The sequence below is a fragment of the Anser cygnoides genome, chromosome 20 (assembly GCF_040182565.1).
Source record: "Anser cygnoides isolate HZ-2024a breed goose chromosome 20, Taihu_goose_T2T_genome, whole genome shotgun sequence".
In the NCBI taxonomy this organism is placed as follows: Eukaryota; Metazoa; Chordata; class Aves; order Anseriformes; family Anatidae; genus Anser; species Anser cygnoides.
In genome coordinates this window covers 173227-199625 of record NC_089892.1, presented here as the reverse complement: position 1 = coordinate 199625, position 26399 = coordinate 173227, and the positions used below count along the sequence as shown (strand labels likewise).

At 36.3% G+C, this 26399-nt stretch overlaps 1 protein-coding gene across 13 annotated transcripts in view; it reads left to right on the top strand.

Annotated features, from left to right (window-relative positions):
- Window positions 1–20684, top strand: part of RALGPS1 (Ral GEF with PH domain and SH3 binding motif 1) — a 133903-nt gene extending 113219 nt beyond the window's left edge. For 10 of the 13 annotated variants that reach the window (XM_066980468.1, XM_066980473.1, XM_048051054.2 and 7 more), the window contains 9 exons: window positions 8128–8254; window positions 9163–9314; window positions 10578–10629; window positions 10917–10997; window positions 13367–13472; window positions 14359–14451; window positions 14626–14731; window positions 15822–15913; window positions 16726–20684. In XM_066980468.1, the coding sequence (XP_066836569.1) occupies window positions 8128–8254; window positions 9163–9314; window positions 10578–10629; window positions 10917–10997; window positions 13367–13472; window positions 14359–14451; window positions 14626–14731; window positions 15822–15913; window positions 16726–16755 (839 nt within the window). In that variant the 3' untranslated portion in view covers window positions 16756–20684. The other 3 variants (XM_048051089.2, XR_007159111.2, XR_007159116.2) reach the window with 3 other exon arrangements.
- The last annotated feature ends 5715 nt before the right edge of the window (window positions 20685–26399 follow it).

Genomic DNA, 26399 nt, shown 5'->3' with positions numbered 1-26399 from the left:
TCATATTCTACCCCACTTCAGCATTCTCTCTTTCAAAAGAAGATTAACGGTTTACGCTAGCCAGGGACATTGTGGTTTTTTTTTTTTTTCCCTTGAAGTATCTTTAGGAGTGTGAAGCTCAATAAAAACAGCTATATCCTCCAATAGTCCTGTTTGCAAAGTACTGGAGAAAACCATGTGTCCATTTTCCACTGTGGTTGCCAACTGGTTTTTCAGTAAATTTTGAACAGGAGGCAGACATCTGATTAAAGTGAATGTCTTACAACAGGCCATGTTTTGTATATTATTAGTGGCTATGATGGTCTCATTTAATTACCAAATTCATATATAACTGTGAATAGTGCTTTCACAGAAAGTTTTCATGCTTTCCAAAACACTGCAGAGATTCTCGTTGCTTGCAAGTAGCATTTAAAAAGGAGCTTTAAACAGTTTAATTGTATGTGTTCGAGGAACTGTGTCATTCACACAACTTCCTTGGCAGCAACTTAAGTCAGTTCGTTCTGCCTTGCTATGGTGAGAGGGAGAAGGAGGGAGGAAGGGAGAGAGTGAGGGGGGCTGGGGAGAATATGTAACTGGAGAGCTTATAGTATGCTAACTGTTCACAGTTTCCAGTTGAATTAGCTGTAAAAGACATCTGTGTTCCTGCAGTGTTGGCTAGAAGGTGCCAAGCATTTATGGTACAGCTATTAGACAGATTATTTTGGAAGGTATAACTTAATGTATTTTTCCAGAACAAAAGAAAAGATCTAATGTAATATATAGCAAATAAGTTAGCTTTCTAAGCAACTTAAGTTTCTTAGAATTTGCACACTGAGTGTAGCTCAGTATAGAAAACTTTATGCATGTTCTTTATCATCTTAATGCTGAAAAGTTCAGGGCTCATGTACTAATCAGAATGTAGAAAATGGTTACTTGCTGCCTGAAACATGTCTATCCTGTCCTGGAAAACTAATATAAAAAGATAAAATAATATTAAAATAATAATGATGCCCAGGAAATCATCTCTGTAATACTGAGTGACTCAATGACTAGCCTTCAAGTTTTCGTGTGCTTTAACTAACCCTTTCATTAAATTAGGAGGGGTTTCTAGCATTTAGAAAGCCTTTCTAGCAACATCTAGGCCTCAGCAATGGGTCCTTTATTTTGGGATTTTTGTTATGCAGTACTCAGGGACAGTTCCTCAACCTTCCTTTATTTTAGTTTAGTTTAGTTTCATTTTGTTTTGTTTTCTACGTTTTGTTTTGTTCTGTTTCTTCTAAGTGGGCCTCAGTATAATTCTTGACAGGACAGTGAGTAGACCAGAGCTTTACGTTACTGCCCTAGAAGGAATATGGAGCAATTAATCTGAAACCGGTGTATTTTCCTTTTTGTTACTGGGATGGATTTCAGCCCATCGTGTTGAATCCATTCAGCTTTGAGAGCTGCTGAAGAGCTTTTAATATGTATTTTAATTAATAGAAGCGATAGATTCATCAGATGTAAACTATGTGATATGCAGGAGTTTAAAATGTACAAAGAAGAAGGAAGAGATAGTGGAATGTTAGCACATTTTGTAACTTTCTGGAAGTAGGTAGACTACACTAGTGACATCTCTAAAGTACTCTGAGTTTTAGAATTTTTTAAAAAAATTTCCATGTAAACACCAAGTCTGACATTTAATTTTGCCATTTGTTTTACTGGTTGCTTTGGCAACTAATAAATAGTTTGTGTTAAGTGCTTTAGCAGCCAGTCTTTCTGCAGAAATGTGATTTGTCTAATCCTCTCGCAAGTGCTTGATTATTGCTTCATGTGCATAATGTCTGCTTTTCTTATGTTGTACTTAAACTAGAAATGGCAGAACTTTGTTTTCTTCAAAAAGTTTACAGACCATCCAGAAAACATCGCTCTTTAGTTTCAAACTTATGCTCACTTCCAATCTCTTCCTTTGTGATACTTTCTCTACAAATTTTTAAAACTCACTTGAGTATTTTCAAAAGAAATTAATACCAAACAAATGTGTGGGATTCACATGCTATTATCAACCACTAAACCCAGCCTGAATTAGTGTGCTCGGTATTTTTCTTAATAGACCAAAGCTTCCTAAAAATTGTAGAATATTCTGTAAAAATCATCAGAGAAGACGATCATGATGAGTTTTTAACTTTTTAAAATCACTTTCTAGTACTTTCTATGACTTCCTTAGCAAACGAGTCTCTTTACTATCCTAGTTATACTTATACTTACTTATACTTCTTTTAACTACCAAGCTATTACCTAGGAATGCTAAAAACACATAAAACAGCCAGAAAACAAGGGATTTTATCTACTCTGTGTCTATTTCTTCAGAACAGCCACCTGAAATTATTTTTGCAAGGAGTATTTTGTTGATGGGTTGGTTAATGTTGTGTGGTTCTTTTTGAGCTCAGACTTCAGTTTCCTTGCAGCTATGCTCTCATAGTGGATATGTCTTCACTGTCAGTATAGATGTTGTCCAAACTCACACATTACTCTGCAGATCCAACTGCAAGAAATTCAGCATTTTTACTGAAGTGTAAGTAAGGGTTTTGTACATTAGTGAATCTATAAAAGTAACACCTGAAATTGAAAATGTCACCTCTATTCAGGGAGCACCTGAAGGAAATACACTCAAGCGTGTTAACAGTGCAGTCAGAAGTGCATTAGAAATATGGTTAGTTGTACATGGTCTTAATAGACTGGCACAGACAAAAGTATCCTAGGTTTCTGATGGGCTTGTCCAGTTTGCTGACTATATTAAACTAGAACAGTGATCTTACCTGTACTGAACTTCATCTTTTACCATTATTAACCTATTTCCATGATCCTACTCTTGGAGACACTGGATTGAGAATTACTGGGCAGACTCCTCTACGGTTCATTTTGTATTTTATTTGACACTTCATATATTAGCATCAACAAACTCCCCTCAGTGTCCACATCACTTAATTTGTAACAGCTGGTCTCCTTTTTTTGTAGTAAAGAAAATAGGCCAGAATTGAATAGTCCAAGAAGACTGAACTATCACACATGCACGCAGGTTTTTCCCAATACCAATGGAGACAGGTGAATGGAGCCACGCCTGCTTAAACTGTACGTGGCCATTAAAGGACATCTTTATCCTGAGATATCAGTCCAGCATGATTCACTGTTACGCTTAAATTTATGGGAAGGAAAAGTATAACTTAATTTGCTCATTGTATGTTCTATTTTTCTATAATTGTTTTTAGACATTACAAAAGATTGATGCATCCGTCAGTGTTTATTCACTTGTTGCAAGCAATGCTTTTGGAATTATCCTTTAAATTAGTGGATGTGTTCAAAGGCAAATTTGAAAATAAAGCAAAGACTACATCAAAAGAGGGCCACACTATATTTATTCCAAGCATTCTTGGCAACAGTAGGTGGTAGCATTTGGAAAAATAAAAATTTTAAAAAATTGGTCAAACTATTTTTGTTACAGATTTGAGGGGGCTATGGAGAAACACCTAATAAATCAGCTAATAAATGTATTCTGGAGCTCTGTAAACGTAAAGTAGGTTCTAAAAAATAGAACCTGGAAGCAAAGGGAAGTGAACCAAAAGAACAACAGGTCCCTCTCTCTTAATACCTCATTTTGTTTGTTTGTTACGAATTTGGGGGGTGGCATTAGTTGACCAAAGCAAGTCAACTGAGTTTGAGAAAAAAAGGAAATAGTCCTTTTTAATAAATGTGAATGTTTAAAAACACAAAGTCTGTAATGAAACAGTGAATTAAAGTTTTTCTTTGTGTGAAATTTCTAGAATTAGAAAATCTTGATTGCCAATGTAGACAGACTAATATCCTATACTAGTTATTGTCCTTAGGATAAAAAAAAAATGCACTGCAGGGTAACGTTGCCGAACTACTTTTTGTAAATTTACCTTAGAATAGAACACTAATTACAGCAACAGGGATCATGTGGCAGAAATGTTTATGTTCCCTGTATTCCCAGGGCGCATGGTATTAGAAATTGTTTGTTATTTTTTTTGTTTTCAAGTGAGACTTGTTGTGGGGGAAAGCAGAAAAGTGCAGCCAGAGTCCTGTTCTTACCATGTTCTTGTCTGAGAAGCTGGTGCAACATTGCATGTCATATGCATTGACAGGATCTAGTTGCAATACTTTGAAAATGAAATCTGTGCTTTGACAACAGCCATCAATCTAGATTTAATAATTTTTATGTCTTTCTTGATTGCATACACAACGTTCTTCTTCATTTCCTTATGGTGTGTTTTGCAAGTATGTCTTTGTGTTTGAAAGTTTTAATTGTCACCCACTGACTTTGGTTACAATGGCAACAGAAAAGCAAAAATTCACAGCAAAGATTTAAGTAGAGAATCTGTGTCTTGGAATGTCCTTATTTAGTTTTAGAAACAGAGCTGGTAAACATCAATTTTGCTTCTTAGCTACTCATGAAAAAATAGTAACTAGTTGAAGCTGTTTTTACCTTCTACAAAAAAATCCTGTCACTCAAATTTTTCATCATATAATATGCAACTCATTTGCAGATTTTTTTGTTTGGATGCCTAGTATTGGTTTATTGATAGACTTTTAGCAAATAAAAATTGTGAACCATTACTTCTTCACCCTGTTGCTTTATTTAAAAGCTCTGGAGACTGTAAATGTTCACATGTTCTACTGAAGGATTGCAAAAGTAACATTCATTTATAACATTCGAAGGATTATTCATGGAAAAATTATGCAAAGGAAAAAAACAGTGAGATCCTTTGGGACATGTGTAAACTTTTCCAAATGTTCTTGCCACAGACCGCTAAACAGTACTCAGTTCATTCTGATGAAGTTGTCTTACATTCCCTACTGCAAACAATTTTTAATAATGTTTTAATATTTTTATACGTTATTTTTTTGTACATGTCAGCATAGACTTGAAAATGATGTTGAGAAATAATGAAAACCAAACCAACCCTTGTTCGTGCCAGCTGACTGGAAAATCCTACTAAGAGTGCTTTGTCTCCATGAAAGGCAAAAAAAAAAACAGAATAGCAATCATGGTAACAGTATGCACTAGGAGTGGAGCCAGGAGAGTGAAGAGAGTAGTAGCAGATGACTTCAGTTATTGGAGGGAAAAAAAAAAAAAAGAAGAAGAAAAGGGGGGGGGGGGGGGCAAAATAACTCATTCTCAAATGAATTTAAGTTTTGGAATTTTGTTATCAGCAGTCTCAGGCATAGTTCCCCCAGCTAATTGCTCAGCAGTCTGGTATGTCCATAAACATCCCTTGGTCTGTGCAGGTTTCATCAGCATCTCACCGCTTACCCTCCTTGGCATACTTCTTGGCACAGGCTTTCTTGTATTTTACCCCTTTATAAAAACGAGGTCATCTCCCCTGTGCCCCATAAGTCACGCTGACACTCTCTGCGCCCTGTCTTCTTACTGAACTGACGGTACCCTGCAGCAGAGTTCCAGTCTAACGAGAGCTCTGAACTTCTCAGTTCTTCATAGACATTTGACAGCAGAGCAGATGTAAAGACTTTATAAAGGTTTATAGGCTCAGATTCTTTTTGTCTTAACACAGAGTTAACAGAGACAAACTGTATATATTTCCTTCTATTGCCTTGGAGATGAGGAAGATACGGAACTACGTAGAAAATGGCCACTCCAGAGAGAACATCATCAGCATAGGTGATACTTGTCTTCACCTTCTCCCACAAAGCATTCTGTTTTCATTGGGATCTTCCCTGAAGACACCTAACTAGGAATTAAAATAAGTCCATTATCTCCTTTCACAGGACTGATCAAAGCAATTGTAATGTCTAATGGTAAGGAAGCCAGGCTGGAACTGTTGGCTTAAATTGTAAGGCTCCTACACCTATTCCAACAAATTCTGTCACCACTGGGACATCTCACCTTACTTGGGCAGTATTTTAACCTGTACTGAAGTCTGATACAACAGGTTTTATATCAGTCTTCAGTCTGAGATACACAGTCCTCTTAGTCATATTACATAATTTGTTTCACTTTTTTTTAACAAACTTTTCTTCTCTCTGTCCAGGTAATAAAAGCTCTTGCTATAATTAATTTATAATGATTGCAAATATTTTTGTTTCTGTTATATTCATAGTGTAAATTTCACCCCATGCTTGCTAAATGGGGATTTCATTTCCTAAACTAAAGTGAACTGTAGATTCTCAAAGAACTATTTTTGTTGATAGACATCATCTCTATTTTTTATTTACAGGTTTTTGTTAGGGATAATGTTTGAACCTGTAAACTACCTGGAGATAAAGCCAACTGACTTCGATTATGTTATGGCTTGATTGTGTCAGCATAAAGCTTGCTATTTTGCTGTTTTTTCTCTAGATAGATGTTTTGATGTAGTCTCCATGCTTTGTGTCAATGAACATTGTCTTAAAATCAAACTAATTGAACAGTCTGATTGCTTTGAGTTTAGTGACTTTCCACGGTGAGAAACTTAATCCTTTAAACTGTTATGTATTACATATAAATAACTTAAATTTTCTGTGGCATAGTGGCTGTGTGAAAAAGCACTGCAATATACTAGTACTCATTTAAGGCTCTGCTTTGAGATTGCTATTCTTTAACAGGCTGTAGTTTCAACAATTTATTAAACATTGTTTCAGTAGCTCTCAGTGAACTGTACTGTCATCCACTTAAAAGGATTTAATGTAAATCATGATTTAGAACTGGCAATAGCGCCAGAGAGAAAGAACTGAACAACACAACGGGTAGCCATAGAAAACTGAACCAATCCGGTAGCCACATTAAGGGGCATCACACTTTCCTTTTATGCTCTAACTGGTGCTCAGCCTCCATGGCAGAAGAGGAGAGTGAACCTTACTCACCTTGGGGAACAAGCTTCTAACGTTTTCTTACAAATGCAACATTTTAATTGAAAATGTATCAGCACATTGTACTCAGCCTTTTTCTTCTGACCTCCCAGGCATATGGTTCTGGTTGAATGTCTGGATCAAGAAATGATTAAAAGTGCATTTTTTTAGAATTGCATGTGACCTTTAAACATAAGACCTTGTCTGAAGCCACATGCCAGTGACTCATGCTACTAGTGTCATGTTTCACAAATTCTCAGTTGTGATAAACAAATGGTAGCAAAGCCAAGCAGGCAAAAATCCCCTCCTATATATGATGGTGTACAGGAAGAAGGCAGAAAACAGGATTCAGTGTGTTTTCTCTTTTTCTTCTTTTCTCCTCCCACTAAATGATTTCCTCTCTCTCGGCTGTTAGAAAGTTTCCTATTTCTTCTTGTCTTGAGGCTCCTTTTTTTTTTTTTTTTTGATCTGTTTTGCTGCTACTTAATCTGTACCAAGTCTGGAAATAAGCAGGTATGGGGCAGACAGCCACTTTCATGACCACCATTCCCACTTCTGTCATGAGTACCAACATCACAACCAAATATTTATCAGTGAAATCTTAACTGTTTATTGTGAAGCCAAGAATAGCCTTGCGTTCACTGAGTATGATGATAGGCTTTGTTGTTCACTGCTGTATTGCAAAGTTCATTGCTGATCTTTTGCGAACAGCATCAAGGAACTGGAACAAGAATATCTTGTCCACGTTTTCCATGGGGCCTCATAAAATGTGTTAAATGAGAGGAAAAATAATTGCAGTGAGACATTGCTAAAGCTCATAGATGAGTGAGAAGTAATACATCTGTCTGGACATAGATACGTGAAAAGCCCCTGCTTTCTCTTACATGCTTAAACAGTGAGTCACTATAAGCAGGTCGTTTACCATGTATTCACAACATGGAGTTGTGAGTAAAACACAAACGTGTGTGGACACTCCTGCTCACACCCAAAGTGCAAACTGACTGTATGGTTCTGCATGTTACACTTTGGCACATCCAGCTTTTTTAAGGGTGCCAAGAATTTTTTGTAGGAGTTCATTGTTGAAAGTATGTGCAAAGCTGTTTTAAAAATTGCTTCCAGGCAGTTCAAGTATATAGAGATGAATTCATAGTAGAAATGGATGTTATAACCCCGATGTGGAAGAAATACTTACTCAGAAATGGTGTGTTCAGTATATCTGTATTAATTTTAATCAGCAGCTAAGCACACAAGCCCATGACATTTCTGGGTTTTGCATCAGTTCAATGTTAAATTATGTGTGTCTTTTAGGTCCATCTGAAGTGTCAGCAATTATGAAATTCAGCAGGAGACCAACATGTCCTGATGCCTCAGTAGCAGCAAGTCTACCTACACCTCCTGTACCCAGGCACAGGAAGAGTCACAGCCTGGGAAACAAGTGGGTACACCAGGCTGTCTCACCATCAGGCAATTTCACACATCACAAAGGTTTAATCTGGAAGCAGAACACTCTTTGGTATTTGCCTCTTCCCTTTCCTGTATTGCAGGAGAGTTTCAGGCTTTAATGTCTGTTCTGTAGGTTTTCTCTTTATACTTTGTTGACACTGTTCTCTGCTAGTGCCAGAAATTGTCAGTACTCCAAAGTTGTGTAGATACTTTGGCCTGTGGATGCCTGGTGTGCAGAACGTGTTTTTTTTTTTTTTTTATTAACATCTGGACTAATAAATCTAAGGAAACATGGTAGCTTCTTGGCACTCATTATCGTTCAGGAAAGTTGTGAGCTTTTGGACTGTTCTAAAGGTTAGAAACATTTTTCTCTGTACCACTTACCAGCTAAGCAAGAGCACCTGCTCCCCAGTTAAGGGTAGCATATACCAAATTTCACATTTAATGGGTTAACAAAAAAAAGTAGTTCGCATAATTGATGTGTTAGTTCAGCTTAATGCAGGATCACTGAGAAGTGCCTTAGCTGGAGCCTGCTTGTTTTTCTACCTTTGCATCTACCCATGATGTTCACATACTGGACAGAGAGGAGTAAAAAACTTACATAGTTTCCCATTTGCAGAAAAGTGATGCTTGTTACTTAAAAAAGGCTGCTAAAATTTGAAACTTGTTTAGGTAGTCCAGGAGCATATATACAAGCAGCGGGAAAATGAGCAGTACCATTTATCTGCTTGCTACTTAATAACCTGTAGATATTTATGATCATTGTATGATAAGGCAAGGTCTAAGCAGAAAAATCAGACAGAAAGGGTTGTTATCAGATGGCATAAAAAGGTTCTTGCACTTTTGTGTTATCAGATGACCTAAGAAGGTTCTTGCATTTTCCTCTCTATATATTTCCAGCATGATGTGTCAGTTCAGTGTAGTGGAGAGCAAAAGTGCCACCTTCCCGACGGAGAAGCCACGCCACCTTCTGGATGACAGTGTCCTGGAGTCGCACAGCCCAGCCCGCAGCCACGCACTGAACTCAATTTTCACCAATGGCGTTTCCATAGGTAGGGTCTGGGGGGGAATTGATATACCTGTTTTTCGGTCCCGGTTCTCTGGAAACTCTGAGAGATCCCCAAAAGCAGGAAATTATGAAGGTTATTAGCTCCTGGGCAAAAATTGATCCCTTTTATAGAAGAAAGTAGATTAGTGCTACTGCTCAGATATTTCGTCAACTTTATCTCAACTTTCCAGAATTACCTAGTGATGGTTTTGGTAAAAGTGGCATGAAGGAGCACTTTCTTCCTATATGTTCTGTACATAACACGGAGTGTTTGTTAGCCTTCACAGGTTAAAAAAAAAAAAAAAAAGTGCTACTGCCAAGACAGTATATATTCACAAAGAATATATTTCTTTCACAAAGAAAACTAGTTTTAACAATGTATTTTAGAAGGTGAGAGAATAATTTAGCTGTGCTCGCTGAGACATAAAAGAAGCTTAAAATAAACTTGTGAAAAATGTTGATGACAATAACATTATGGTATTATAATTAATTAACTATAATAATAAAAACATCAAGAATCTGTATTCTAAGCAAGAGAAGGCAACCTTTTACGTGACTCAGGTTATTTCTAGAATAGGAAATAGACTGCAAAGGCTAGCAGAATACTTAATCAAGGAGAGCTTGACACTAAGATGATCTTTGAACTTCTGAAAATACAGCCACAGTTCACTTCAGTGTTATACTGAGCATTAGAGCATCACTCTTGGACATATTAAAACTGAGTTAATAGCTACGCAAGGGAAGGAGGGACAAATTGGTCATAGGCTTCAAAGAGAAAAAGGGATTATCATTGTGAATTCCATCACATTGATTTGTTATGGCTCGTAGCAGCAGCTGGCATACCATCTGTTACAGGTGTGCTTGCTTGTTGAAAACAAATAATGCTATCTCGTCTAATAATTCTGAATTACAGATGTTGAGGTAGAAATACTGCTTTACAAAGTGATTGTATTTTGTGTTCCTGAAGTATTCAGCTTTTAAAGGAAAGGCAACATAATTAAAAGAAAAGTAACATGCAGATATCTGGTATTTAAGCACAGCAACAATGATGACTTCATTCGTCAGTGAGAAATTATAAATAGGCTGATGTAAGCCCCTTCCAATTTTAGATGTTACTGTGGTCTCTAAAGACCAACTTGGAAACATGGTTTCAGTGAGCAATTTCCATGATAGTATATAAAAATTATTCTGGTGAGCCACATACAATGGCTTTTTATTTTCCCCTGGGTGGTTTCCTTACTCCTTCTCTGTACTCCTCTTTTTCTAGATAGCAGTGAAAGCTCAGAATTTAGTGAGGAGCTGTCATCAGGGCTTGAAAGGTGAGTTAGTTTTTGTTTACACTCACTGAGCACTATACAGATTTAGCTGAGAAATTCCTGAATGATCCCTAGCATAGATAAGCAATAAATCAAGTTATTTTTATCAAATTATTGATCAGCTATTAAAAAATTGAAGACATTTTTAACGTAAAGCACTGTCAAGTTGTTGTGTTTTTCTTCCAACGGACCTGAAAAAAATGGGAACTACCTCTTTTATGTTTACCAAACCCTAACTGTTGAAGTCTCAAACTAGACTTTAATTATCAGATATTTACATTCACAAACAGGGGTCGTTTGTATGCCACACTTGGGCCTAACTGGAGGGTACCAATCCGGAATTCTCCCAGGAGTCGAAGCTGTGTCTACAGGTACAGTTCAGGCCTACTTTGCTCAGTGTATGGTGCTAAACTCTCATTTGGGCCTCTGCTCTTTCCTAGATCAAAAAGGTGTTTTGTGTCTTAAAGTATTCTTGTATGACTATATCAGCTTATGTGACTCTTCCTGTCCCACTTCTAAAAATTCCTGTTAATGCTAAAACAGTGTCAGGGCCAATTCAGATGAAATTCAGTTCAGGTGCTGATTCAACTGGTAATTACATCTGGCTTCCATACTGCAGAAAGCTGTTGTTTACTTTTGAGTTTTATGACATTACAGAAGCAGGTTTGTCATGAAGGCTACATTAGCATTTAGATTGACTTGTTTTTAATAAAATTATCTGTGATGAATGATGAGGTTAGAAGGATGCCTTCTCTACCCTTTCTCAAAATTTCCTTCCTGATTTGTAGGACAGCTACCCATAACATCTATTTGTGTCAGAGAGCATTAGTAGGATGTGTTGGTTTTGTACAGTATAGAGGTGTGACCTTGGACCCATAGTAGGAGAGGGAACAACTGCAGTGCGTGTGTAGCAGGTACTCCCAATGCTGCTAGTCATTAAACCATGGACTTTTCAGAAACAGGTAATCCATTTACAGCCCAAAGAGAGGTGATGTGGAAAATTGTGTGTAGTTAGTCATAAAATAAATTAAAAAAATAAAATTGGTTGCATTCATACCTGTTGGAACTTGATAAATTCTATGATAGTTGGAAGTGAAGAAGTATATATAAGTAGTAAAGAAAATAAGGCCCAGATACAGTATTCTGCAAATACTGAGATTTAGTCTGAGTTTAAATTGAGTCAGTTTTTATTTCGTCTAAATTACTTTACTATGGCTTTTGTAGAAATGTTGATATAATGCATAAATGTAAGTGCAGCCATTTTACCTGAGCTAGTAACATCTGACAGCAGCGCAAGTCAGAAGTTCTATAGGATTGTAAATATATATGTTATAAATAAATAAAGGAGTAACATTTTAACAATATTTCAGCTATACCTGCTTCTGAAAAATACTCCCTTGTGCACGTCTATATAATAATACTGGGAAGAATACACATTAGCACAGACAGGGCAGTTTCATTTGATCAAAATAGTCACACCTGCCAGTTTGAAGTGCAGGTCTTGTATAGGTAGGTGCTGCTGTGTATATCACATTCACTAGCCTGTGTTTTCATGATACCATCTGGCTTGTTCATATACAGAATGATGTTTCTTTTGCAACTGACTGTGAGATTGTGTGCATGTCCTTTTCCTTTTATTCATTATCAGACATGATTAAATTGTCTCTGGTAAACTTCATTGGACCTTACATTTACAAAATATCAGGACTGGGATTACATGACAATGAAGAGAGGTTAGCAGCAGATAATTCTAGCAGATCATCACTCACTAATCAATCTTTGGTTGTTATATTATTAGTAACTGTTTATATTTCTAACTTAGCCTGTACTTGGGTTCTTTCAGTTGCAGCACTTTTTACTGTAGTATGTGGGAAACTCTATCAGGAAGCCTCTGTCAAGGCTGTATGAACTCTTTACCAGGGATTTGACTCTTTATTAGGGAGTGTAGTGATAGGACAAGCTTTAAACTAAAAGAGGGTGGATTTAGATTAGATATAAGGAAGAAACTCTCTACTATGAGGGTGGTGAGGCGCTAGAACAGGTTGCCTAGAAAACTCAGGGATGTCCCATCCTTGGAAGTGTTTAAGGCCAGGTTGGATGGGGCTTTGAGCAACCTAGTATAGTGGTAGGTGTCCCTGCCTGTGGCAGGGGGATTGGAACTAGATGGTCTTTAAGGTTCCTTCCAACCCAAACCATTCCATGATTCTATATTTGTACTGGGTATGAAAACAATATTTTAATCACTGTACAATAACAATTTGTTACTGTTATTTAGTTAACTTTTTTTTCCAATTAGCCAAGGTAACTTCATATATTTGTTTTTGATAGCTAAAGCTTCTTTTAAGGTAAAATTATATTTGTGGGAGCTCTTATTGCTGAAATGTTAAGCTACTAATTTTCAGAAATCCAGATAATTTATTTAATTTACCAGAATAAAAATTGAAACTTGCTCTATTTCCCTTTGGCTTCAGGCCTTAGTATTTATTTTGCTTTATTTTTGTTTTATTTTTTATGTCTAAGCCCTGAGAATAGAATCTTTTGTTAACCTGCTCTTTTTAAAGATTCTGCTTCCCTTTAGATGTCTAGGTCTGGAAAATAGATATTTATAGAGTCAAATGTCTAGTGATAAAATATATTCAAGGCGATACAGGAAAAGTATTAGAGTTAATATTTAGAATTATATTATTTACTTCTTGTCCTTCTTTAGCTCGAAACGTATGGTAATGTTATGTCTCTCTAGCCCAACAGGGGCCTGCAGCTACACGTTAGGTAGTTCTACAGGAGTCATTTCCATGGAAGGGCCATTAAGGAGAAAAACACTGCTCAAAGAAGGCAAGAAACCTACTGTAAGTGATTCCTGTTCTCCCTTTGATTCTTATTCAGTAGTGATTGTTTTAATTTCCAGGATTACATTCAACTTGCAGACATAGTACACAAAATAATGTTCCTTGTTATTACCAACTGCAAAATCATGTGGAAAGTTTTAACTAGGTTATAACGAGGTTGTAATTCTTGCGTGTCATTTGATTTACAGCAGCTTTGCTTCTCCCTTCATTTGTACAAAATGTCTCTTGTGGCAGCAAAGCAAGTCCCAGACAACATTCTAAATCAGTGTGCATTTCTGTGAGGGCAGAAATTTAGTATCATGGTGAAATGGGAAGGCTGCAGGGCATCTACCCTTAGCACCAAAGTCATGGTCATTCATACTTACCCTAAATTCACAGGTCTCCAATGGTTCTGGTCTTACACACTTGATAATTTTTTGTTTTCTTTAGAGTTCATTGAAAGTTTTTGTGTGGAACCCTACTGTTCAATACCGAAAGATTTGAAGAATTGCAGAAATGTTATCTCAATAAATGTTACTGATCAAATGAAGACGTCTAAGTTTTGTCCAGTAGAAGGCAGCATGCTACTTTGCTGTGAAGCAATCAGTCCTGATACTTTTAGGAGATACCCAAGTAAGATAAGGCAGGGGGGGTTGGAATTAGATGATCTTTAAGGTCCCTTCCAATCCAGACCATTCTGTGATTCTATGAAGATGGATTGCATTCACAGCCAGACACCTAAATTTAGGTATTTGGTTTGATTTACACCAGAAGACACTCTTTATCTAACTTTCCATTCCTGGCTTCTAAACTTACCTTCAGTAGCACTTGGACTTGCTATTGAATAGATTTTTTTAAATGTGTGAGATATGCTAAGTTTCTGTTATTGTTTTCCTTTCTGATTCAGCTCTCCTCGTGGACTAGATACTGGGTTATGCTTTCAGGATCAACTCTTCTGTACTTTGGAGCAAAATCTTTACGAGGCACTGAAAGAAAACATGTAAGCTTTAAATTTGTTCTAAAAGCAAAAATTGCATATTCATAAGCAGATCTGAGAGGGTATTTGAAGAGTATTTGCTTTTCTAGGGTAAGCAATATGTCTGCACAACTTTTGCAATGAGAAATTAATCCCTAGTACAGACTCAGCTGTGACTTACTTGTCTGTCTCTTCCAGTATAAATCTACACCTGGTAAAAAGGTTTCCATTGTGGGCTGGATGGTGGCACTGCCTGATGACCCTGAACATCCTGATATTTTCCAGCTAAATAACCCTGATAAAGGTAGATGTTGCAGGGTGGGCATTCTCTGCATTGTATTTCTATGATGGGGAGTAATAGCTATTGCTGAGTTTGTAGATGACAATACTTACAGTGACACTCAGTTAAAAGAATGAAGAGAGATTTTCAGGGGAGGATACAAATGAAGTTGATCATACTTCTATAATACCCTGTAGTATTTCTGTGGTGTCTACAGAGGTATTGCTGCATAGACAGTTACTGTAAGTTTTGCAAAAATTGCCAGACCAGTGTGAGATTTCTGCATGTATATGTACCTGCATACCCTAATCCCTGAGTTCTGAATAGCTTTCTTTAAATTGACCTATATCAAATCTTGACTTACAGTAAGGAAAACTAAAATATTATGAAAGTTCTCCAAACATCTAACCATTTACCAAAAAAAATTTAATTAATTAATTTTTAATAATTAATTTTGAAGGGCTGTAACTCTTCCACTTTGATCCAACTTTAAAGAAAGATCAGAAAGACTCTGGTATTATTTTGTACTTTGAGTGGTTGCATAAAGATTTCTGAGGCTTCCTTCACTTCTCATGTGGTCAATTTCTGTACTGGACATGGATTCACATCTCTGGTGATAAGTGCATCTCTTGGTTGTTGAATAAAATGCATAATGTGTTTGACAGCGAAAAAAAATAAAAATAAAAATTACAAAAAACTGATCATGGAGGAAATGTGCAGTAGGATACTGACGAAAACTAAGTTTCCAAATATCAGAAACATTCTTATAAGTTTGGCAGTAACTGCAACAGTCTTAGTGAGAAGAAAGCCAGGAGTAAATTAGATCACCGCACCGTCCTATCCAGACTTTTCTGTAGCTGTAATTTGGCCTCTCTCCCTACACACTCTCCTTAGCTTCGCAGAGCACTTACGTTCTCATGCTGCCTTCACCCAAGGATTGTTGGATAACATGCCTCACGTGGGCTCTATTGTATGAGCACCATGCTGTGTTAATTTTGTACCTCAAATGCTCATTAACAGTTTACTTAACAACTTCATCTTCTGCATAGGATTTAGAATTCACTGAAGCAGTATGTCTGCAAGTTTAGAGCCGTCAATTCTCTTATTTTTATAGGCAATGTTTACAAATTCCAGACTGGTTCAAGGTTTCATGCAATATTATGGCATAAGCATTTGGATGATGCATGCAAAAGCAACAAGCCTCAGGTAAGGCTGTGAAACTCTTTCTACCCGCTTTTTCCTATTTTTCAGAAAACCCTTACTAGAAAAGATACCTCTTTTAAATGTGTGCACACAGTCCTGTGGGGACAGACATAAATCCTTGTTTTGTACATTGATCCAATTTTTCAATAGAAGGAATGATTTTTTTTTTTAAACTATAGAATTCCCACACCAAATCAGGATTTGTCACGGTCTACCTATAGGTTTGGTGACCCTAACAGCATACAACCTCTACAATTGCAGCTTCAAGTAGGGTAGCCCCATCTTTACTTCAGAAGGGGCTTTCTCATGAACAGAGAAAGTAGCAAACATACTGGCATTTATACTGATGGCTGGGTTTATAACTACTTATTGGAGAGAGTGTCCTATAAAATGTTGTTTGTCCTTTATAAAGCAGCATCATTCTTCTCTTCAGGAAAAACATTCGTTCTTAGAAGGATTTCCCAATGTTATATTAATAGGATGATGATCCATATAGGATATATATATATATATATGTACACACATATAGGATATATAACAGGATGCAGCTTAAGAATCCTCTTTACACACACAGCCCCCCAACTTTCTCCCCTAATGACTTCTTAGGATACTTTGTCTGGATTTGGTCCACAAGTAGAAAAATCATTTGAGTCTTTATCTTCCAGTTACAGGGTTAGCCCTCTTTGGGGCATTTACGACTGATGATGCCTTTTGCATTAGATAATAAATTATCAGTACACTGTATTTTGCAGTTTCCCAATGCTGTAATATGCTCAGGAGCAATACACTGTTGAATAGTTTACGTTTTCTTCCAGGTACCTGCTAATCTTATGTCATTTGAATAATTTGCTCTCTTACCTGCTGTGACTTCAAGTGCCAAACTGAAGAAACAGGTTATTGTTCTCTAAGGAGGAAGAGGAGAAAAGAGTGGTTTTCCTGATGTGAGCCAGCCACAGCTGGTTCAGCACTTTCCTATGTAACTTGAAAGTGATTCTGAAACATCTTTTAAAAGCAGAAAATGAATGTTGTCCTTAGGACCAGACATAGTCTCATGCACTGAGTGAAAGAAAACAAGTTAGATGGACAGAAAATCAATCCTGACTCCTGCAGGATTCTAGAGCACTCAACTTTTTGTGGTCACAGACTGTTCCTGAACTGATGTTTGACCACAAACTGAGCATCATATCTTCTGCCTATCCTTTTTTAAACTGTTATTTTTATTGTTAAGCTGCTTTGTGTGACTGAAGAACATTTGGCCCATGTTGGGTTTCAATTCTTTCTAATGCACAGAATGATTGACAGTGTTAACTTGCTGCAGAGTGTCAATTAGAATAGAAAATTGTGGAACAACATTTTTATAACCTAAGTGCACTGAGTTGCTTGGCAATGTGGCTGCCTCAGATTTTGTATCAAATCTCTGGACAATTCTGCTGTTCACATTTGAGCTATTTGGGAAAAATGTATTTTGGCACAGGGCATTTTCTTTTCATTCAGTTACGTTACTCAGAAATGCCATGACAATGTATTTAAGGTGTATGTTTTTAAATTTATGTTGTGTTAAAGGTAGTGTTTCATTCTCTTACTAGTGGTATAGCTGCTTACATTTTTATTTTTTTTTGAATCTGGATGCTGTTCATCATAAATTCCTTGACACATGGAAGGAGGTGATCAGGTCCTATGATTCATATGACGCTGGCTCTTCAGAATGATTCCATGTCATTATTTTCTGTTCTGTCTTTCTGTTGATGACCCAGCCCCATTCAATTCCAGTACATGATGCGCCTTAATGGCATATAGTCATGGTACTGCTAAATCATGACGTCAATGAAAGCTAGGCAACGCTGTCTGATAATGGAACAGGTACAAAGAAACCTCCATGTCAGTGTCCACACAAATAAAAAAAATAAATAAAAATACAGAGAGCCTTATTATTAACTGGTCTTTTCCTGTAAAGGAACTCTTCTGACTCTTCCTACTTCCATAGCTATATCCCTGCTGTGCCCTAGCACACCTGTGGTCAGAGTTTTTAGAATTTTATTCCCATGATAAGTTCAGTCCTTTTTCAATGTGAAACTCTCTTGCTATACGGCATCACTGTTCATACCTCCTTAATCACAGAAAGAGGAAAATCTCTTTTGAATTTCCTAAGATTGCATGGAGGAGATATTTTCAATACATCCAGCTTTGCAGACCATGAAAAAATGAAAGACAATTAAAATGAATAGAGCCTATATTAGAACAAGCTCCCTGGAACTAGTGGTATTTATTCCTGTGGCCTTGCATGATTTTCTGAATTTTGATTTTGAAACTTCTCTAACAGCAGCAACAACAATCTGTACTGTTAAAGGTAGGTTGACTGTAATTTTTGTGTTATTTTAATTGTCCATATTACAGTCCTGAGAATTAAGCCTAATTCATACCAGCTTTTCAAGAAAACCATTTCCTGACAACTCCTGCATTTAGGTCCTGGGACATGAAAATTTATGTAAAGTTGACAGAGACTCTTCAATAGATCAAGAGTTGTGTGAAAAGAGTAGTATTGCAAAATATACTTTTTTTCACTTTGTATGTTAAATTAAGACAAGAATGAACCAAGAAAAACACAAGCGAAGTCAGAGCATCCAGTGCTATTAGAGACAGTGTAAAAGCTTTTGAATGCTAAAAACCTGTCATCAGTAAATTAATTCAGACTGTTAGGATGTATCATCTGAATTATTCTGCACCTGTGGACTTGTGTGATTAGTTATCAGTGAGATTATTCATGAAAATACAGGTGTTACGTGGACTGCCATCTTAATGAGTATGCTGCCTATAGCCACATGTATCATGTATTATTAGCATTCATAGGGTTTGAATGATGTCCAGTTTCTTCAGTATTTTAGATTACACTTACACCCTTAAAGCTAAAGATGGAGTCTTATTTCTCAGTACATATTATGTGCAGATACATGTATTGTCAAAATACTATCTGTTATAGAGTAGCTACGTTTTAGGTGGGCCAACAAATAAATACCTAGGAAGACAAGGTGTTATATACAGGAATTAAATCTTAACTGCCAGCATCAAGAATGGTGATCAATGATGACACACTAACCAAAGAACAACTGTGCATGTAAAGAAGTGATTTTGGGGTGGATGGTTGTGGGTGGTTTTGTTTCTGTGTGTGTGGTTTTGTTTTGTTTTGTTTTGTTGTTTTTTACTTTATTAGTAGCCCTTTCCCCTTAAAAGGGAATAAACTGATCTGTCTTAAATGTAAGCTAAATTTAAAATGCTCATTGGCATAATGTGCATATATATTAGAACACCAATGACATATTTTCCAGCATATTGTAATTGAGATAAACTAATGGATGTCATGACAAATTTCAGTTATGTCTAACAAGCTTCCCTTGGAAAGAAGAATGATGTGCCTGTACACACTCAGAACTTAATAGCTTTTAGAATTTAAGGGTCTTTAAAGTGTGTATGTTACTATATTTACAAGAGGCAGATTTTTCTGTTCTTCAAAGATATACTTTTACTCAAAATTATGAAATTATGAGCCATAGAGCTTGTTGGAGTAGTTACAAAAGGGTCCATTTTCACTTCTTTTAAAAAAAATTTCCAACTAAAAAGGAAACATCTTTACCAGAAAAGATCCAAAATAGTGTGGCATGAATGAATTAAAACATTTATGAATGATTCTTACATCTAGTCATTTGTCACTGAGATGTGTATTTGAGGAGAAATAAAACCTTTCAAATAATCCTACTGAGAACCTTGGAATTTGGGAATGTGTCAGAAGAACTTGAAATCATTCACATTATTATAATTTTAATGTTTATATATATATAAGATAGATGAATGTAGTAGATAATAGACTTACACAGTAGTCAGGTAAAGTCTTTTCAGTATAGCAAAATTGTGAAATTACTGTACAATATAAAAAAAGATTCAGAATGATGGAACAGTTTAAGAATATTATTAAAAATAGCTTGATCCAATTTTAAATGAATTTATAAATATTAAACAGTTTGTGGCTACTGGTTTGGGATTTTTTGCTGTCATTTGACGGCATTTGATGTCATCAGGTACTTTTAATGTGAACTGAAAGCTGCTATTGACATACAACACATTGCAAATAGGTACTGGTTAATACACCATATTCACAAAAAAATGTCACAAACCATGCAAGTTTCATCTATCAAAGAGAGTAACTGCAATAGTTGTGTAGAAGCAAACATTATCTCAGAATGACTCCAGGATTGTGAAGGTATACAATGTATTCAGGCAATATTAACTACTTAATCTGTGATTTTAATGTTACTCGGTGCCAAAATGCATGTTTTTCCAAATAGCAGTACAATGAGGCAATGATAGTCCTTTTCAAATTGCAATTTACTTGTCACATTATAATCTAAACCAATTTCAACACTTTGGTTTGTTTTGTGTGAAGACTGTTGCACTATTTTTGGCCGTATTTTTCAGCAGTCCACTGCATGCCATTTGTGTAAGGATTCTTTCTATAATTCTTGTGAACTGTTTTCACCTGTAATAACCACTAAACCCTAGCATTGGAATCTAGGTTTTTGGCAAAGTATTTTGTTACCTCAGTCTTGTATCAATTTGCTGTACTTTTCAGCTTGTTACATTGATAATGATTGTTTCACTAATTAAATACTTTAAGGTAAAAAAAAAAAAAGTTTGTTTACTTTGACAGCAATTACATTTGGTTGTAGATTTAAAAACGTGTGAAATATGTATGCTGTTAACAATAAAATATTTTAAAAAGGAATAGTAGAGGTACAGAACGAATTTTTCAGCTCAAAGGCAGCCATTTTATTTGTGAATGAATGGTAATACAATCAAACAGATTTAATAGTGTATACCATGCAGCCATTCGATAGCATAAATACAACAGATTCATAATTTCTAACAGAAAATTGAAAATCCCTCCAGATTTTCAGTTCTGGGTTTGGAAAGTCCAAAGTATAGACATTTATCTTACTGTTTTCCAAATGAAAGTATTTAATCACAGCCAAACATGCATATTGACTTGGACAGCAAAGTAGATTTATTTGCACTTATCACTAAACATTATTTAGACACCTGGGTTCTCATTTCCTGTCTGCTGAAATCAATAGGATGTTATATTTCATGCACTAATAAAGCTGTCTGCCCTACATTACACAGTATATCAGTTTTGACATCTGTAATAATACCTTCTGGTTTGAGATCTGAAATATTCTTTCTTATTTCAGTGATGAAATCAGGGTTCACTCAGAACCTTGAAACACTGAGCACTGATAGGGAAATCATAATAATCAAGTATTCAGTAGAAAATTCTCTTGGAGAAGACCAACATGGAAGTGTTGGCCATTGTCTGTCCTTTTTTGATAATTTCTCGTGTTATAAGCACCATTTTTTCCCCATTTGAGGGAAGCAGGCTCCATATGTTGACTGGTAAGTAGGGTGTTTTAGCTGTAGTATAGTAACTTTATAAGAAATTGCCTGAGAGATGAGACATTACCTAATGTGAATGTGAGAGCAAAACAAGATAGCAAAAAAAAAAAAATAGCTGCTTTCAGAGTTGAAAATGAAAGCACATATCCCTTTCCTGACATTGACTCATTTTCCTGTTTTCCCCCAGAAACAGGAAGACTTGTTCAAGACTTTAGTACTTTGTAGTCTTGGAAATCACTTGGATCTGTACAGTTTTCCTCCAGGGCTATATCCAATGTTTGATTATAAATATTTTATAAATTAAGCATCAGTGAATCTCTTACATCTACCAAATGGTTCATTTCACTGATAGCATTAATAGAAATGAAAGAAGGAAATTGGAATTCTTCTCCCAGTGGGGAACAGGATAGAAAATACACTAAAAGAACACATTAGGAAGGAAGAGCAATTATATTCATTATACTCCATAATGTCATTGTATTATACAAAGGCAAATTTCATGGAGAGAGAGAACTACTTTCTGCATTGCAGTATTTCACTGTAATGCAACGTTTCTGTCATAGAACACCTAGGGATGAGTAGTGAAGAGCTCATTAAATGTTTGTTATGTCCAAGCTTCTTGTTTTGTAGTCTGAGAGGAAAAAAAAAAAAAGAAGTTTTTTCCTACTTCAGATGTCAGGCATCAAAGGGTGGTATGTAAGTGAGGTAATGAGGTCACTGGTAAATTATGTTCATTTTTTTTCTGAACTCGTAAAGATTGTTGTGATACTTCTATAGTTGTGATCTATTAATAGCAACATTTATTTATCACATCCTGAAAATATGCCAGACCTTTCCTTGGGGTGCAAAGAGAAAAGAAAGTCGAAGTTTGTGTGTCTCTGTAGACCTCAGATGTGAAAGCAAGTCAGATAAGCATATTGGAAAGGATGAAAACTCCCATTTTATGTCAACTCAGCACAGTTGTTCATGAGGAAAGTGCAGATAGTAATGAATTGGAGGAAGTAGCCTTTATACTTCTGGACTCTGTAGACTTGCTCTTACTGCCAGAAATAAGCTTTTCAGCTTTAAGGAAGAGCAGGTCTAGTTCCAAGTGATTATTTGGTTTATGTGATCCATGGTTTGGATTTGAAAGTGTGCAGTAGCTGGAAAATCAGAAAACAAATGCATTCATTCTGGCATCTGTACAGAGAAAAGTCTATGCAATTTTGCAGAATAAAAAAGTAGACAAACAGATCATTGATTTTACATGATTTTTTAATTGATACCACTACCTTAATAAAGTAAATATAATTTTTGAATATATGAGAACACCTTTGACCTCTGGAAACGCTGGCAATTATTTGTAGCCAAATGGTTAACATTTCCTGAAGTAATACAAAGTATTGATGTGAACTTGTTTGACATAAATGCATAGAATGAATGTATGCCTTGCCTGTTAGAGGGTGGTGTCATAGTCTTTCACAGGGCACAGAAGACTGAAAGTAGAAAGCAAGGGAAGGAGCAACATGCTATATAGACATGAATAGCTGAAGATTAAAAAAGATTTTTTTTCTTCCTTTTAGATATCAAAGTGTCCTTTGCTGCTTCCAAGTACTGCAATAAATTTAAGCCTAACCACTCCTGACTGCATTGTTTAGTAGTGCAATTGTGCAATTATTTTATTTCAACAAATATGTATCATTTGGAGAATGGGAGGGAATACAGTTTTATTTCATATACCATGTGAAGATAAGACCTAGCAATTCCCGAGCAGTGAATGTGCTGATTTACCGTTAGGGGAAGCATCTGTGGCTATGCAGTTCGTTAGACATCTTAGAGTTCAAGCTGCCTTTTGTCTTGCTGCCTACTCTGTGCTTTGAGGAGGCAAAGAAAGAGGGAAGATCATTTAACGTCATAGCTAGCCAACTTCTGAACCAGCCCTTAACTTGTTGCTATTCCATGGCAAGGGCACATTGGTTTCGATCGAATATCTCACTTTGGAGAAGGACAACAGGATGCTGTGACATTGTAAAAGGTAGGAAGCAAAAAAAGGCTAGATGCTAAGGTGGAGTGTATATGATGCAGGGGAAACTCAGGTGATGGCTGATTAAGGCTCTCAGTTAAGCCTTAAGATCATTCTATAAAACTGGAAGCATTCTGATGGTGATTGAAACCAGCATGCTTATATCTTGCAGTTTTCTCACAGCTTTGTAAGCTTGCTAAGATTCTGTCTCGGTGAATTGGTTTAGGATAAATGTCTTCACTGTAACCCCTTAGCACTATGACATACAGGCAGTCTAGATTAAGTTGTTTGCTAACTGTGGGTTTTTTTGTTGTTGTTTTTTTCTTCTTTGTTAATTCTGTGTGTGAAATTTTGCTTCAGTAGTTAGAGAAGATTGGGTCTGGGCTTCTGTGATTTTATTTTATTAAATGCTTGTGGGTTTTATTCATGTTACTACTGCTGTTACTTAATTTTCTAATGGTGGCTGGTTCCTTAGATAGTTTTGTTTCTGTTTAGTCTTTACAACATATAGAGGCTGGCATTTGTACTTTTTTTTCTTTTTAAATTCATTTTGTTTCCTTATAGATCTGATAGTCATAAAAAATCATTTGTTTGTCTCTATTTCTTTCACCATACCATTCAGTGAGTGAGATGCTGCATAGATTTAGCTTTATAATTGAATGAGGATTTTTTTTACCCAAGATTCTGGTGCCAAAGTAAGGCAAAGTGGTAGTGCAATTCTTCACTTACTAAGTCTACGGAACCTGGTATGTTTTCAGTTGGTGATAACTATATATGGAATATCACTGAAATCCTGTTCTGGTTCTTTTCTTTATTCGAAGGAGAAAAATAAAATAAAATCCTGCAGATGTTGTTTGAATATGGACATAGCAGTGTCTGAGTGAAAAGCAAGCTTAGTGTAGTCTGATAGCCTGTCTTCATTAGTGACTGGTCTCAGTCGCCTTCTAAGAAGCACCAAGAAATCCCGTACCTGCCATTAGGGGTTATTCAGATTGTAAGATAATTCTTTCCTGTCTTGTTATCTGGTACGTACCCAACTGAAGTGTTGCAGTAAATTGAAGAGGTTTTTTTTGTTGTTTGTCCTTGTTACATAAATTATTAATGAAAGTCTAATTCTTAATCTCAAAGGTGTTTTGTGGTCAAGAGTTCTGTAAGATTTTGTAATGGCCTCAGGAATTGTAGATAATGTATAGCAGTGTTCCAAGGTGGTTCAGATGTTGTATCAAAAAGCTATTGGGCAAAACTAAACCAGAAAGAGGAAGGCAAGGCCAGAAAAGAGACAAGAATGTACTATATAAGCAAAGTATTTGTGGGTATGTGCATATTTTCTAGTCAGGTTTCTTTGCTTTTCTTTTTAGCAAACATATAGCCATTCATATTTTAAAGTATGAGGAAATTATCGACACTGAGAAACAAGAATGTGGTCTGTTGCAAGCTTATACTGCACAGATTACAATTCCAATATGCATATATTATGCTGTTATCTATTTACATATTTCTACGCTGTGGCCTGACACACTATAGGTTAGGGTTACTTCGCCATGTCTTGTATATTTTGTGGTTTGTAGCAGGACTTTAAACTGGTTGCATTTTTTTTTAAAGTCTCTAGCGTGCTGGCCTGCTAAAGCAAAATTATATTTTATTCTGTATATATTATTTGAAAGGGAGATGTGGTGGGGGCACACAGACAGTGAACACAATTTATATGCAGCCTATGCCCAACCGCCAACATTTGCATGCGCTGTGAGGACGTAGGGGTCTGTCAGCCATGAGGAGATTACCATGTGATTATGATATTTGAGTTAAAAAAAAATCTGAATTTGCTGAATTTTGACCTGAGAAAAGGGAAGATCAGAGAAGAAAGGGCCTGAAGGTTTGTTTTTGTTGATGATGTTTTTAGTTTTCTCCTACATTTATTTTGTAAATCTCGTTTATAAGCTAATTTCTTTCCTATCCTTTAAGATAAATGGGCCAGGTGATTCCTTTGTGTCTTTACATGAAAGTATCTCTGGTCCTTTAGTCTCCCTTGTTACCCATCTCTGAACTTCATTGTTTATCTCTTACCTTTATTAAGCAGAATAAACAGAAGTGTTCAGTGAATTTTCTGTTTCCTCAGAAACACTGGAAACTTGTCAGTGTATTTCAGGATGTTTTTAACATGTTCAAACATTCCTCTCTCTCTAGTTAAGTAACAGTTAATGTAGCCACCAAGGAAAGCTGTGACAGGGAAGGACACATCAGTGCCAGTCCAATTCACAAGGGGATGGTTCCTTCTGCCATTTACACAAAGCCACAACTGATCAGATAGAGACACCTCTCTTGCTGACTCCCACTCTTCCTTCAGTTTAGTAATGTACTGTCACCAGGATAGGGGCCAGGAGAAGAGACCCTCTAGAATGGAGATTTTACTGAAGAAACTAGAAGACAAAGGTATATATAGGAGCATGGAGTCACTTCTGTTTATGACGTGACCCCTGAAAAGGAGAAGAGAACTCTAGGTGCAAGCACAAGCCTGGAAAAATCCATGGTAACCTGGGCAAATTCATGCAGCGCTGTTTTGGTACAGTTTTATGAAAGTAAATGGGAAGTCTTAAAGGCAAAAGACAGTTTTTCTTATTGTTTTGTTTTGTTTTTCAGAAAAGCTGCAGATCTCTAATTAAAATGAGGTTAGTGCAGATTTTTCTAGTTCTCATGCTAAAGTCAAGAGACCTGTTGAGATGTTAAGATTTCCAGTCAGGTGGCTACAGTGTTTGCCTGACCGTTCTGCAGAAGTGACCGTGTGCACACTGCAGCCCTTGGTGATCAAGTGCTTCACAACCTGAATCTACTCTAGAAGAAAAAAAACAAGATGACTACAGTGCTTTTAGGGTGGAGCCCTTCCTGACATTAATCTACTAAAGTTTATAATTAATATTACAGATAGTTGTAGTATGAGTTACTCAACCTAAAAAAGAAAAAGGGGGAAGGACCCTAAAATAACTCTTACATAAAACTCTTACCTGCAAATTCAGTGACAGGAAAAAAAAGACGAAAGAAAGGAAGGAA